Here is a 12,478-nt window from a genome sequence, read left to right as displayed (position 1 = left end):
GGCGCGCCGGCGAATCCGAGTTAGGGGTGGGGGGAGAGAGTGAGAGTGAATCCACGTCCAGGGACGAAGATGAAGAAGGAACGCCCAGCGAAACGGAGCGGCGACAGAGTGACTTTGCAATTCGCTCTGAGCAAGTTCCACTCCGCCAGCTGTAGCTATCGCGTCACTCCAGGTTTAACGAGAGCTAAATCACAGCTATTTTTTCTTTACTTTTCCTCCGAAAGTTTTTTATATTTTTGTTTTCTCGGTTTCTATGCCTACCGTGTCACAATCTTTCCAAATTCATTACTGACATTCTCTGATTCCTGAGCCTTTATTTCTGTACCGTATGATGAAAGTTACATCAAATTTTTCTTCTATCTGGGTCTGCGTCAAACCCTCGCCAATCACACCCATTCCTTCAGTGGAAACAACAAGAATTCAGAACTGCAGACTTCATGGCAAGGGGTGAGAGCAGGTCATTCCCAGTGGCTACTTAAACACCTGTAGTGAATCTCATCGCCGGCCATCGTGGTAGTCTTGGTAATACGGGAATCTCCTACACATAGGCGCTGCGGGATCAGTGCATGGGAAAGAGCCTCCAATAAGGGCTTAAAAAGATTATGTTCGAGAACAATTTAGGTGCAGCCAAAAGAAACATGTGCAGTAATCTATGTCTCCAGATTTCTGACCGGTCTTAAGACATGATATATTACCAGCCAACAACGTATATTACTCTAAACTGATGCAATTAATCCATAAAAAAATCTTTACACTAGATTTACAGATATATCGCCACACTATAGCTTTCGAACCCATACACATAAAACAAGAAAAGTGGGGAAAAATTATCGGGGACAGGATGTTGATTATCAAGCAACAAAGTTATTTAACCATCATCAGTCCTACATTGATATTACGCTACCATTTAAGCCCTTCAAATTGCAGTACAAATCATTCCTAATCATCACTGATGATATCTTATGTATATAGCTGCACTCATACGCCCATGCGATTCACCACTCTTGCAAAAAAGGTATTTTTTTTTTCATGTTTATGCCAACATGTTATCCAGCGGTTTCTTTTTCTCGCCAGTATGCTATCGCGGATCCTCTGATGTGCTTTCGAATGTTGCGTTAATCGACAGCCAGCGTTTTATGTTCATATGTACTTTATATTTTATGTCTATGTGTACACCATTTCATCAGGAGAAATCCCTGCAAATGTATTGAAGTTTTGCCTCCTCCGAACTAAAGATGGGAGTCGAGGCCTCGTCAGGCTCCATGCCTTTTGCCTCGTCTTCCACTTTCAACTTAAAGGAAATAAAATGGTCTGAATCTGAATCTGAATCCCCCAGTCTCGGTATGTGCCCTCATATGCGAGGACAACAACCTTCGCAGTGCATCTTTAAGTGCGAAGGAGGTACAACGGGCAAATTAATTTTCGAACCAATTTAAAAGCAGGAAAAATTGGTCTTCTGTATGTTGAAATTATCTGTGCTATTCCTAGGTGTTGTAAAATATGATGATGCATTCTACGTTGTTTTTTTAATCAAATCCACGTTATTTCCATAATATCTTGTTATTTCTATGTTAGGGCGACAACACAGCATGCTGTATGAAAGGCTACTAATTTGCCACATGAATTTATTGATTGGTAATATAAATTTTATTTGGGAAGATTCTGCGGCCAGGAAAGTCAAGCAACAAAAGACAATTAATGGCGCCTTTATTTCATGGAGCATAGGATCCTGCGTAGCGCAAGAGAGCTTTCTCTTGCTAATGGGTGCGGCTTTATAGTACCGTGCTTAATTTCATGCTTAATCTCACTATTCACTTCGAAATAAACAGGTAAAGTTTTCTTGTACACCACAAATTGTAAGGAAGAAAGCAGGCACTTCACTTTCATCCTTCATGACATATTTCACATCTTTTTTTCTGACATAGAGCCATAGCACCGGCCGGTCCACTCTGGGAGCAATGCGGAAATTTTATTCGATTGTCTGACTCACAATTTCTATTTCGGGCGACGAAAGCTCCGGCTAAAGGCAAAAGAAGTAGAAGACAGTAGTGCGCGTTGAGGCGCGTGGCTAGCAGTTTGCAGCAGAGGAGCCATCTTTGTCTGAGGCCAACCAACCATATCAGCCATGGATGCGTCACCAGGAACACCTCTGCCCAAGGTATCTTCGTCGGACCGAGACGTGGCGACATTCCACCAGCATTCTTCAAATGAAGGCCTTCTGCAAGAAGACGTTGCTCCCGGCCAGGATAGCCGACGCTTCGTGCTACTCTCCGAAGGCCCCTTCAAACAAGGCCTAACGGCGTCCCGCAAGAGCAAGGCATCTTTGGGAATGATTTCGGCGCCTTCTACGCAAGCTTTCGTTCCGAGAAGCACGGAGGAGTTCCTGGAGCGGCCGGGCGTACCCTTCCCCTTGTGGGCAACAACGAGCCCTCGCGAGAGCACCGAGGGATTGAGCAAAGAGCGCGGCCCGTCCCCTGTCTCGTGCGACGTACCCTGGAGCCTGCGTAGTGTGAGCCACCTCTTCTCTCAGTCCACTTACGGCGACGAGTTCGACCGAGCATCTTTGTCGCACCACGTGAGCTCCATCGCCGAGGAGCGCGACCGTCACGGCTCCTCTGCTCGTTGCCCCTGGTACTTCCTGGTTGCGTTCCTGGCTGCGCTGTCGATTGGCTGCGTCACGGCTGTCGTGGTCGACGTAAAGTGGGCGGCCCTGTCCCACAGCATCCAAGAAGAGCTGTTTGGACACGCCAACGCAGATCGAGCTGGGAGATCTGCCGAAGACGACGTGCCGATACAGCGCGGCTTCCCTTTGGCGAGGACGTCGGCCGCTGTGAAACCATCGGCAGGGATCAGATATCGGTCGCCTGCACGTGTCCGCAGTGCGGCGGTTGGGCTTGAAGACAAAGGGGACGAGGAGGCCGATGCGGTCATGAAGATAACTCGACGGCACAAAGCAGTAAAGCCGGGCAGGGAGAAGTACGGAACAGGGACGCACGCCGCGGGTCTTCTACCACGGCATTCGAGGTCGCGTCACCATACACCGGCTTTCACTGCTGCCCGACGCGAGAGGATCCCTAAGGCGCGACCAACCCTCATGGCAGCCCCTATACACCGGCCGGTAAGTTTACTGCGGCAGTACGCCTTGACGAGTGCAGATGTGCAGGCTTTGTTCGATTTCTGGTCTTAGCTTAAACGTATGTAACGCGAACAAAATATGCTCAGGGAGATGGAAAAACCGATCGTGTCTTCGAACGTCAGCAAATTACAGAATGGCCTTTCAGCGCGACAAAGCAGCTTTGACAGTCAGCGCTTTTAGTCTCACCTTCCTATTTTCTCGATACTATCTTTACGCGCATTCCTAAATTTAGGTCTGCGCTAGTTAGTTGAAAAACAATTTTCATTATGTTAGGAAGCCACTGAGAAAATGTCCAGGGGAACATATATACCTGCTAGTATTTCTGATTTAGGAAAACTCACATGTATTTTTCAATACGCGCTCAACATTCTCGTGCATATTTCCCTATGAATACCTTCATCGACACTCACCTCAGTGAGCGGTACTCCTGCTTGCTGATCTTCTCAGGGGTGGTCGTTTATGGCAAACGTAAAGCGTTCAAAACACAGGGATTACCATGAATTGCCAACTAGCCCGCACGCACACATTACTAGTCGTTCATATTGCCGTCTACTCATTCCCTTGTGCTTCCCAGACGAAGCACAAGTGCGGCCTGGCTTTCTACACTTACTGCTCCAAGTTCCGGCACGAGGCGTACTATCGGCACACGACGCGGACCTGTGTCAGGACCATCACGGATGACGTGCAGGTCTGCAACCACTCGCCCAACCGGTTCGCCACACGAAAGGAGTGCGAGCAGAGCTGCGTCCACAGCCGGCAGCCTTCCGACGTCTGCTTCGATAAGACGCTCTTCTCTTGGTGCAGCAGGTAACGTCCCAATCGTTAGCCGCAGCACTGCTTCTCATATGCTATAACATTCGAGTTAAGGTTTTTCATTCAATGCACAATGTCTATGATTGCTGATTCCTTGGCACGTAATGATCACGGTGTAATATGTGCGAAGCATTGAGAAGTTGGTAAAAGTTTTGTTAGTCACTCATTTGCCTTGCACAGCAATGTATCCGCTAGTAGATTTCATGAAGCTGCGCGAACAGTTTAGAGAGGGATCTCGTGATGGAGATATTGGCGATTGAGATATATTGTGAATGATGTGGGAGTGCATACACAAACAGGCAACGCTCGAAAGTCGTGGAATATCGAGTCGGCAGAGCTGAAATTGAATTTTACTGCAGAGATGCCTTGAGCATAGACGGGCTAGCGTGCAAACGCATTGCAACAGGCAGCTTTTGTCATAAGTACACAGCTTCCTAGGTTTCCCCGATTCCCAAAAAAATCTAGTGTCGGCATTGTCGGCTACGCTTCTGTGAGCGAAAAATGGCGAGCATAACTCCGGCAGGTGGTCCCCAGCCAGAAAACTAGGAGGCAGCTAGGTGGACCACATAAATTACGTGATCTTGCGGCATCATCAGCCAGAAAACTAGGAGGCAGCTAGGTGGACCACATAAATTACGTGATCTTGCGGCATCATCAGAACCTGCACAACAGATAACAAACTGCCCACCGTTGCGCAGGTAGCAGTTAAATTAATTAGTCGATCGGGAAGAGCGACATAGGTCGCACAATTCCCACCGCTGGTAGCGCCTCCCATCGCAGGGCAGTGGCTCATTGCTTAACAACTGCACCACCACGCCAGGAGGACCATCCACCGGACGCTACGTTCGCCAACCCGCAAACACACACACCCAAAACCAGTCTCTTGACTACCACACTGTCATACAGCACTGCAGGCAAAGCCGTATGATATACCCTCCTTCCCACTGCACACTAGACCACTTACAGAGCATACATTGGCGACGACTTCAAACTCATTTCCATCCCTTCAGTTCGTTCACTCCTTCCACATCACCCACTGTCCTTCATACTCTAGCACCTGCGGAGCCAGCCCTCCTCCCCCACACTTTGTCACTACATCTGGGCATGCTGTTGCAAATGGGTTGCAAGCCCCAAGGGTAGCGTTGGCCTGGCGGCCTGGGGCAAAGCAGGAAACATCCGAAGGTCCCGGCAAAGGATGAGTCGACTGGCAACAGAACAACTTGTTTATTCTGGCATCGCAAAAGAGCAGCCGGTCAGGGCGACCACGTTACTCGAAGGAAGGAATCGAAGTCTCTCGTTGGCGTCCGGGGCAGCTCTCTTTATATACCCTCGGAGTCGAGGGCAAGAAGGAGCGGCTTGGGATGAGTCGCACAAGACGGCGACGCATGAACATGTTCAGGCGTGACGGGCGCGTCCGCCAGGCCGGCGCCGGTCAGACCTCCTCGCCTCCCAGTTGAGGAGCTCCTCTCCCCGGCTGCCGCGCTTTGACAAGCGTGGGCAAAACATGCACACACACACACACACGCACGCACGACGACACGTGGCACTGAAACATGCCTGGACGCGCTTGGCGGGAGGCGTTGCGGCCGCGATGAACGAAGCCGCGGCGTCCGTTGCATCCGCGCCGGCTATACCGCGCGTCGTAGGTAGGCGAGACGTAACAGACCGCCCCGCCGGGAGAAGGAGATCCCGATGGTCAGGGGACTGCATCCGCTGTCCAGAGGGATGTCGCTCGATGATGCTCGTAATCGAAACCGATCGTCCCTCGACGTTGCTTGAGCGCAGCGCACAGAGAAGGCCTCGTTCTCGGGTTCAGGATCACATAGGACACTGCAAAGTCACTTCGGGAGAGTTGCCATTTTTGTGCTCGTTCCCAGCAAGCGTTAGAACTACGCCGAAACGCAACCGCTCAGTCAGCAAGCACGAGACAACCCTCACTAAGCTCTGCCAGGCTCTTTCCCCTTTTATACTACTGCCTAGTTCCTTACAGTAGTCAAGCAGCACTCAGAACGCGTCCACAAATTGGAAAATTGCACTAGAAAGCACATAATCACTTTGAAACACTAAACAAAAGCAATATGTTAAAAATCCTGCCTCAGGAAGAAAACATCAGTAACCAACAACTTTGAGGCGGATTCCCACGTTAGGGGCTTCGACTTAAGCCATCGGCGTTACCGTTGAGACTCCCCTTTTTGTAACGCACCTCAAAGGAATATTGTTGCAAAGCGAGGCTCCAGCGCAGGAGGCGGCCATTTTTGGGAGATATGGTCTGCAGCCATTGGAGAGGGCAGTGATCCGTCTCAATGATAAACCTCGAGCCGGCTAGGTAGCATGACAATTTCTGAACGGCCCACACGAGACACGCACACTCTTTCTCGGTGGCGCTGTACGCTTGCTCACGACAGGTCAGCTTACGACTAGCATACAGGACGGGGTGTTCCACTTCTCCATTGTCCCTTTGGCACAGTACAACGCCCATGCCTCGCTCACTAGCATCGCACTGAACAACGAACCCTTTTGTGTAGTCTGGCGATCGTAGCACAGGCTGGCTTGTTAGGGCGCTCTTTAGGGCGCTGAAAGCTCTTTCCATGGTCTCGCTCCAGACGACTGTTTGGGGCTCTGTTTTTCTTAGAGCATCCGTCAGGGGAGCCGCGATATCGGAGTACCTGGGGATGTACCTCTGATAGTAGCCGGCGACACCTAAGAACGACCGAATATCGGTCTTCGTGCGCGGTTGCGGGAAGTCTCGCACAGCGGCCACCTTTATTTCAGAGGGGCGGCGACGACCCTGTCCAATCACGTGACCGAGGTAGACAACCTCGGCCTGTGCTAATTGGCACTTGGGAGCCTTGACTGTCAAGCCCGCTTCGCGCAGGCGGGTTAGCACTGCCCGCAAGTGTGCCATATGCTCAGACCAGGATGCGGAGAATATCGCTACGTAATCTAAATACGGTAAAGCAAATTCTTCCTGTCCCCGCAACACTTTGTCCATGAGGCTTGAAAAGCAGTATGGCGCGTTCTTCAAACCAAAACTCAAAACTTTAGGACGGAATGTTCCCATTGGTGAAATGAACGCCGCATACCTACTAGCCTCTTCTGTAAGGGGAACCTGCCAATAACCCCTGACAAGATCTAGGGTGGAAATAAACTGAGCGCTACTAACTTTCTCAAGGCGCTCCTCGATGTTAGGGATCGGATAAATTTGATCCTTAGTAATGGAATTAAGCCTGCGGTAGTCGACGCAAGGACGAGGTTCCTTGCCCGGTACCTCAACTAAAATCAAAGGGGAGGTATAATCACTCTCACCCGCCTCAATAACACCGAGCTGTAGCATTTTCTTTACCTCAGCCTCCATAATATCGCGCTGGCGGGGTGACACCCGGTACGCCTTGGATCGTACTGGCTCTGGCGAGGTAAGCTCTATATCATGAGTAAGGACAGAAGTCCTACCAGGCCTCTCAGAGAACTGACCTTGAAACTCTTGTAAGAGTTGGTGTAGTTCGGTTTTCTGCTCAGGCGACAGCGGTGCTTTACTGAGTAAGTCACTAATGACTTGATCAGTGTCTTCCCTGTTCGTCACTGAGCCTAGTCCCGGAAGCTCGACCGGAAGCTCTTCTAACTTTCCCTTGTCGGGCATTTCCTCTCCAGTACCTGGTGCCTTCAACGCTACAGGCTCAATTTTATCCAGTTCTGACGTGCTCGGAATATCAGCTTGCTGCGCCTCCGACCCTTTCTCATTGTTCGACAACGTCGGCCCCGCAACTACCGCCTTTGCAGCGAGCTCCCGAACTCTCGGTCTGGTTAAGGCCTGAACGCTAGCCTCACCAAACAAAAGCCCCTTCTCGCGCAGGAGGTGATCGGACCTGTTCGAAAATAGGTACGGGTACTGGGGGGGCAGCATAGATGACACTGCGGCCTCCGTCTCAATTGCTCCGAAAGGTCCTTCAATAAGCACTTTTGCTATGGGCAGACACACGCTGTGAGCTTCCACGGCTTGCTTGATCCATGCGCACTCGCCCGTGAACATATCGGGTTCTACGTAAGAGGGGTGAACTACATCCATTGTAGCTGCGGAATCACGAAGCACTCGGCACTCTTTCCCGTTCACGAGGAAGTCTCGCATGTAAGGCTCGAAAAGCTTCATGTTCTCGTCAGTGCTACATAATGACAAACACACGACTTCTCTTTTTGTTTCTGGACACTGCGCCGAAAAGTGACCCGGCTTTTGGCACGTATAACACACGCGCGCTTGCCTCGCCTCGAACCGCTTTCTGCGTTCGGCTTCGGCTGCCGCCGTCTCCTTACGTTCGGTCGGACTGCTTTCACTCGCATCCGCACTACGCGTGTCCCCCCTTGCTCTCATGGGTGTGAACTTCGGCCTCTCAGACTTGGAGCCAAATTCACCCTTTTGACCGTCCTTAGCTCCGCGAGCCCGACGCGTCACAAACTCCTCGGCTAGCTCGGCGGCTTTAGCCACTGTACTAACGTCTGGCCTATCCAAGATCCAGTACCGCACGTTCTCAGGTAACCGACTATAAAACTGTTCCAGCCCGAAACACTGCAGAATTTTCTCGTGGTCACCAAACGCTTTCTCTTCTTTGAGCCACTCCTGCATGTTTGACATAAGCCTGTAGGCAAACTCTGTATATGACTCATTTCTGCCTTTTTCATTTTCCCGAAACTTCCGACGGAACGCCTCCGCTGACAGCCTGTACTTTTTTAGCAGACTTGATTTCACTTGGTCGAAATCCTCTGCCTCCTCTCTCTTCAAGCGAGCGACTACGTCGGCCGCCTCGGCGGGTAACAAAGTGAGCAAGCGCTGTGGCCACGTTTCCCGAGAGAACCCCTGCTTCTCGCACGTTCGCTCAAAGTTAACCAGGAACAAACCAATGTCCTCTCCAAGCTTAAACGGCCGCATCAGGTCAGTCATTTTGAACGATACCCGTTCTCCTGCACCGTGTGCCTGACTTCCATTACGAGCGCGTTCCATCTCTACCTCGAGACGCTTCATTTCTAAAGCGTGGTCGCGCTCTTCTTTCTCTTTTTGCTCTTTACGTTCGCGCTCCTCTTTCTCTTTTTGTTCCCTCTCCTCAATGGTCTCAAGGCATTCCGACAGCTCGTCATCCTCAGCCTCCAACTCAAGAATCGCCCTTAGCAGTTCTGGTTTTCTGAGTTTGTCTGAGACATCAAGACCCAACTCTCTTGCAAGCTCCAGCAATTTCGGCTTGCGCAACGACTTCAAATCCATGGCTGCTCCGAATGCTGCTTTCTCTACTGCCTACTATTGTCTTGCCGCAAACTAACCCGGCAGCAACGACAACCACAATTACCAGCTCTGTTTCTGACACTAACAAAAGCCTGGCAAAACTCAGAAGAAGAAAGTCCCGCACTCACCAAACCTCGCAGCCAAGAATTCAGCGCAGTCGTTCCGCTGCAGGCAACCAGTCATCACACAGGGCTCGTTGCACTGCTCCCGGATGGTCGTTGTGCTGCTCAGCATACAGTTGACCGCATATCTTCGCTGCTGGCCTCCGTTGTCGGGATCCCACCGCTGGCAACCAGTTGTTGCAAATGGGTTGCAAGCCCCAAGGGTAGCGTTGGCCTGGCGGCCTGGGGCAAAGCAGGAAACATCCGAAGGTCCCGGCAAAGGATGAGTCGACTGGCAACAGAACAACTTGTTTATTCTGGCATCGCAAAAGAGCAGCCGGTCAGGGCGACCACGTTACTCGAAGGAAGGAATCGAAGTCTCTCGTTGGCGTCCGGGGCAGCTCTCTTTATATACCCTCGGAGTCGAGGGCAAGAAGGAGCGGCTTGGGATGAGTCGCACAAGACGGCGACGCATGAACATGTTCAGGCGTGACGGGCGCGTCCGCCAGGCCGGCGCCGGTCAGACCTCCTCGCCTCCCAGTTGAGGAGCTCCTCTCCCCGGCTGCCGCGCTTTGACAAGCGTGGGCAAAACATGCACACACACACACACGCACGCACGACGACACGTGGCACTGAAACATGCCTGGACGCGCTTGGCGGGAGGCGTTGCGGCCGCGATGAACGAAGCCGCGGCGTCCGTTGCATCCGCGCCGGCTATACCGCGCGTCGTAGGTAGGCGAGACGTAACAATGCCCACTTCCCATCTCTGTACCTCTCATTCATATCCACTCCAAGATCCTGGGAGACCGCCCTTCTGGCCACACGACCTGATGAACCGCGCAAGCTAATTGGCCGCGCTATAGGCTTAAGGGGAAGGCTAGAGGTCTCTTGGAATGCGCGGCGCTCCTGGCAAGGTTTTATCTTTATTATTAAATAAATTTATCCACCTCCTCCTCCACCGGGTATGATGACTCCCAGGGACCTATGAATGTAATGTAGAGCGCAAACATAGTTGTTTAAGAATTAGCCTAATACGCTATCGAGTCATACCTTTAAGGCGGAACTTGAGTGTCACCTCCATTCTTTTTTTTTGACAAAGCCTGCACTTATGCGTCACTATGCATTTCACAACGCTTCTTCAGTTCCCGTGAGGTTTTTATTTGCCGCTCACGAGAATTCATGGGCTTTATTATGACGCACCGTTGGGAAAAAATGTTAGCTAAATTTTCGCGGGATCTCTATCTAAGGATGAAAAGTTACGGCACAAAAACATTACTGAATCATATATTCGTTTGTGGCAGTTATGGCGTGCCTCTCATGATTCACGCTGTGCAAAGGTGCGTTACGTGTGCCGGAAGAACCCACCTCGTGAAACTGAAACGTCGAACAACGCAACTATTCTCAGTCAACGGCCATCCCACGAATCAAAGGATTAAGCAGTAACATACTTCCACGGCACAAATTGTGTAGCTATTTGTGCACGTTAAAGAACCCCTGGTGGTCTAAATTTCTGGAGCCCTTCACTAAGACGTCTCTCATAGCCTAAGTCGCTTTAGGACGTTAAAGCCTAATAAACTAAACCATGTCTTGTTTCTCTAATTGACGGTTGTGGCCTATCCTGAACTGATAAACTGCAACAAGATTAGCTCGAACTGTAAGCTGCTAGCGATCCGTTTGGCAAACACCCAAGTCCCATTGCAATGTGCGGATCCTTGCTGTAATTTCGGCGGCATAGATCAAGTTTATGGCGTGGCCATCATTGACGTTGCGGGCCAGCTTCGCAGCCCTCGTGTCAACCTCTACCCTACATAAATGCTCAGTAACAGACCCTTAGTACCGTACTTGCCCGCAGTGTGCATGAACCAACTAATCTACGCGAGCTTTTTGGAATTGCCGCCTCTGTTAGTTCAAGCACTGTCTTCGCGTGATTCAGCGTCACGACCAGAGATAGTAGTCACCTCATCAATGCGCTCCAAACAAGTGGACATCTAGATTGGTCACGACTGTCCGGCCAACATCGGTCCTTGTACAAATGGTCTCTACGATGAACACTCTCTCTGCTATTTTAGTCCATTGTGTCTGAGCGAATTCCGTAATGTAGAGCACGTTTCAAGCAAGAAATTATTATGCCCCCGACCGTAGTAACGCCGTTATGAAAGAAGACCGCGATCAATGCAGCGGCCGTGTCCTGGCACCTCACGGTCTTCTGTAAGAAGACCATGCACCACAGGATGGAAAGAAGGAAAAAGAGGACAACTGCTCACTCTCATATCACACATTTCTTGCATGCCTGTCTGTCGCCATGTGCTAACATCTCTTGTGATTTTCATGGTTGGAGCGTTTTCTGCGAGTGTGTTTTGCTCTTGAGAACGCAGGTATAGATTAAACGTCTTGCCCTATTGGTGTCTTCTCTTGGGCCTACACTTTATTATATACAACCTAAGCATGAATTCACGTTTCCATATTTAGACGACCGATTTCTTAAGCTCCCCGTTCGAACCTCGCCATCTACAGGCTAGACGTCAACGCCAGCTGGTGGGTCTTCGACGGCAAGCGCTGCCGGCCCTGGCCTTTTCCCCACGGCCTCTGTCCGAGCCCCGTCGACAGCGACGTCTTCGACAGCCTCCACGAATGCAAGCGTCGCTGCTCGACACGGACGGACGCGTCCGATTTGCACAGCGGGGAGCAGGACGATAACAGCGATCGCAGCGCCTCGTGCAGGGGACCGGGTACGGGCGCCACTTGCGGACCCGATGTCCTGCGGTTTCCGTACTTCGCCGACATGTCATCCGGCGACGGCCGCATGCGCTGCGTCCGCGCCTCGGCGGCGAGGCTGTTGACGCAGCGCTGCCTCATCGGCTCCAACCGGTTCTTCTCGGAAGGAGCCTGCAAGAAGGCGTGCGTGCGGAGGCGCCACCATGAGGCGTAATTTTGTATACACCGACCTGAACAAAGACTCGCCTATATCGTTTGCTCGTATTCCTGTGTGTGCTTTTCTTGCTCGTCGTGTTTTTTTTTCATGCTTTATTCCTCTGCGTTTACGTTCGCGCTTGTTCTCGAAGATATAGCTCTAACCGCTTATGCGCCCCAGGCCTCAACAAACAAAGCAATACGCACAACGCCAAGGCATTGGGATGACACTGAATGCGTTAGATGTCTACG

The 12,478-nt window shown here is 51.1% G+C and overlaps 1 protein-coding gene across 1 annotated transcript; it reads left to right on the top strand.

The window, feature by feature from the left end:
* Window positions 1-2,067: 2,067 nt before the first annotated feature.
* Window positions 2,068-12,272, top strand: LOC144097240 (uncharacterized). The gene is made up of 3 exons (XM_077629984.1): window positions 2,068-3,118; window positions 3,711-3,943; window positions 11,831-12,272. The coding sequence occupies exons 1-3, from the start codon at window positions 2,126-2,128 to the stop codon at window positions 12,243-12,245; spliced, it is 1,641 nt and encodes a 546-aa protein (XP_077486110.1). The 5' UTR covers window positions 2,068-2,125; the 3' UTR covers window positions 12,246-12,272.
* The last annotated feature ends 206 nt before the right edge of the window (window positions 12,273-12,478 follow it).

This window comes from Amblyomma americanum, chromosome 7 (assembly GCF_052857255.1).
Source record: "Amblyomma americanum isolate KBUSLIRL-KWMA chromosome 7, ASM5285725v1, whole genome shotgun sequence".
In the NCBI taxonomy this organism is placed as follows: Eukaryota; Metazoa; Arthropoda; class Arachnida; order Ixodida; family Ixodidae; genus Amblyomma; species Amblyomma americanum.
The sequence above is the reverse complement of the archived record's forward strand: the minus strand, read 5'-3'. Positions and strand labels throughout refer to the sequence as shown.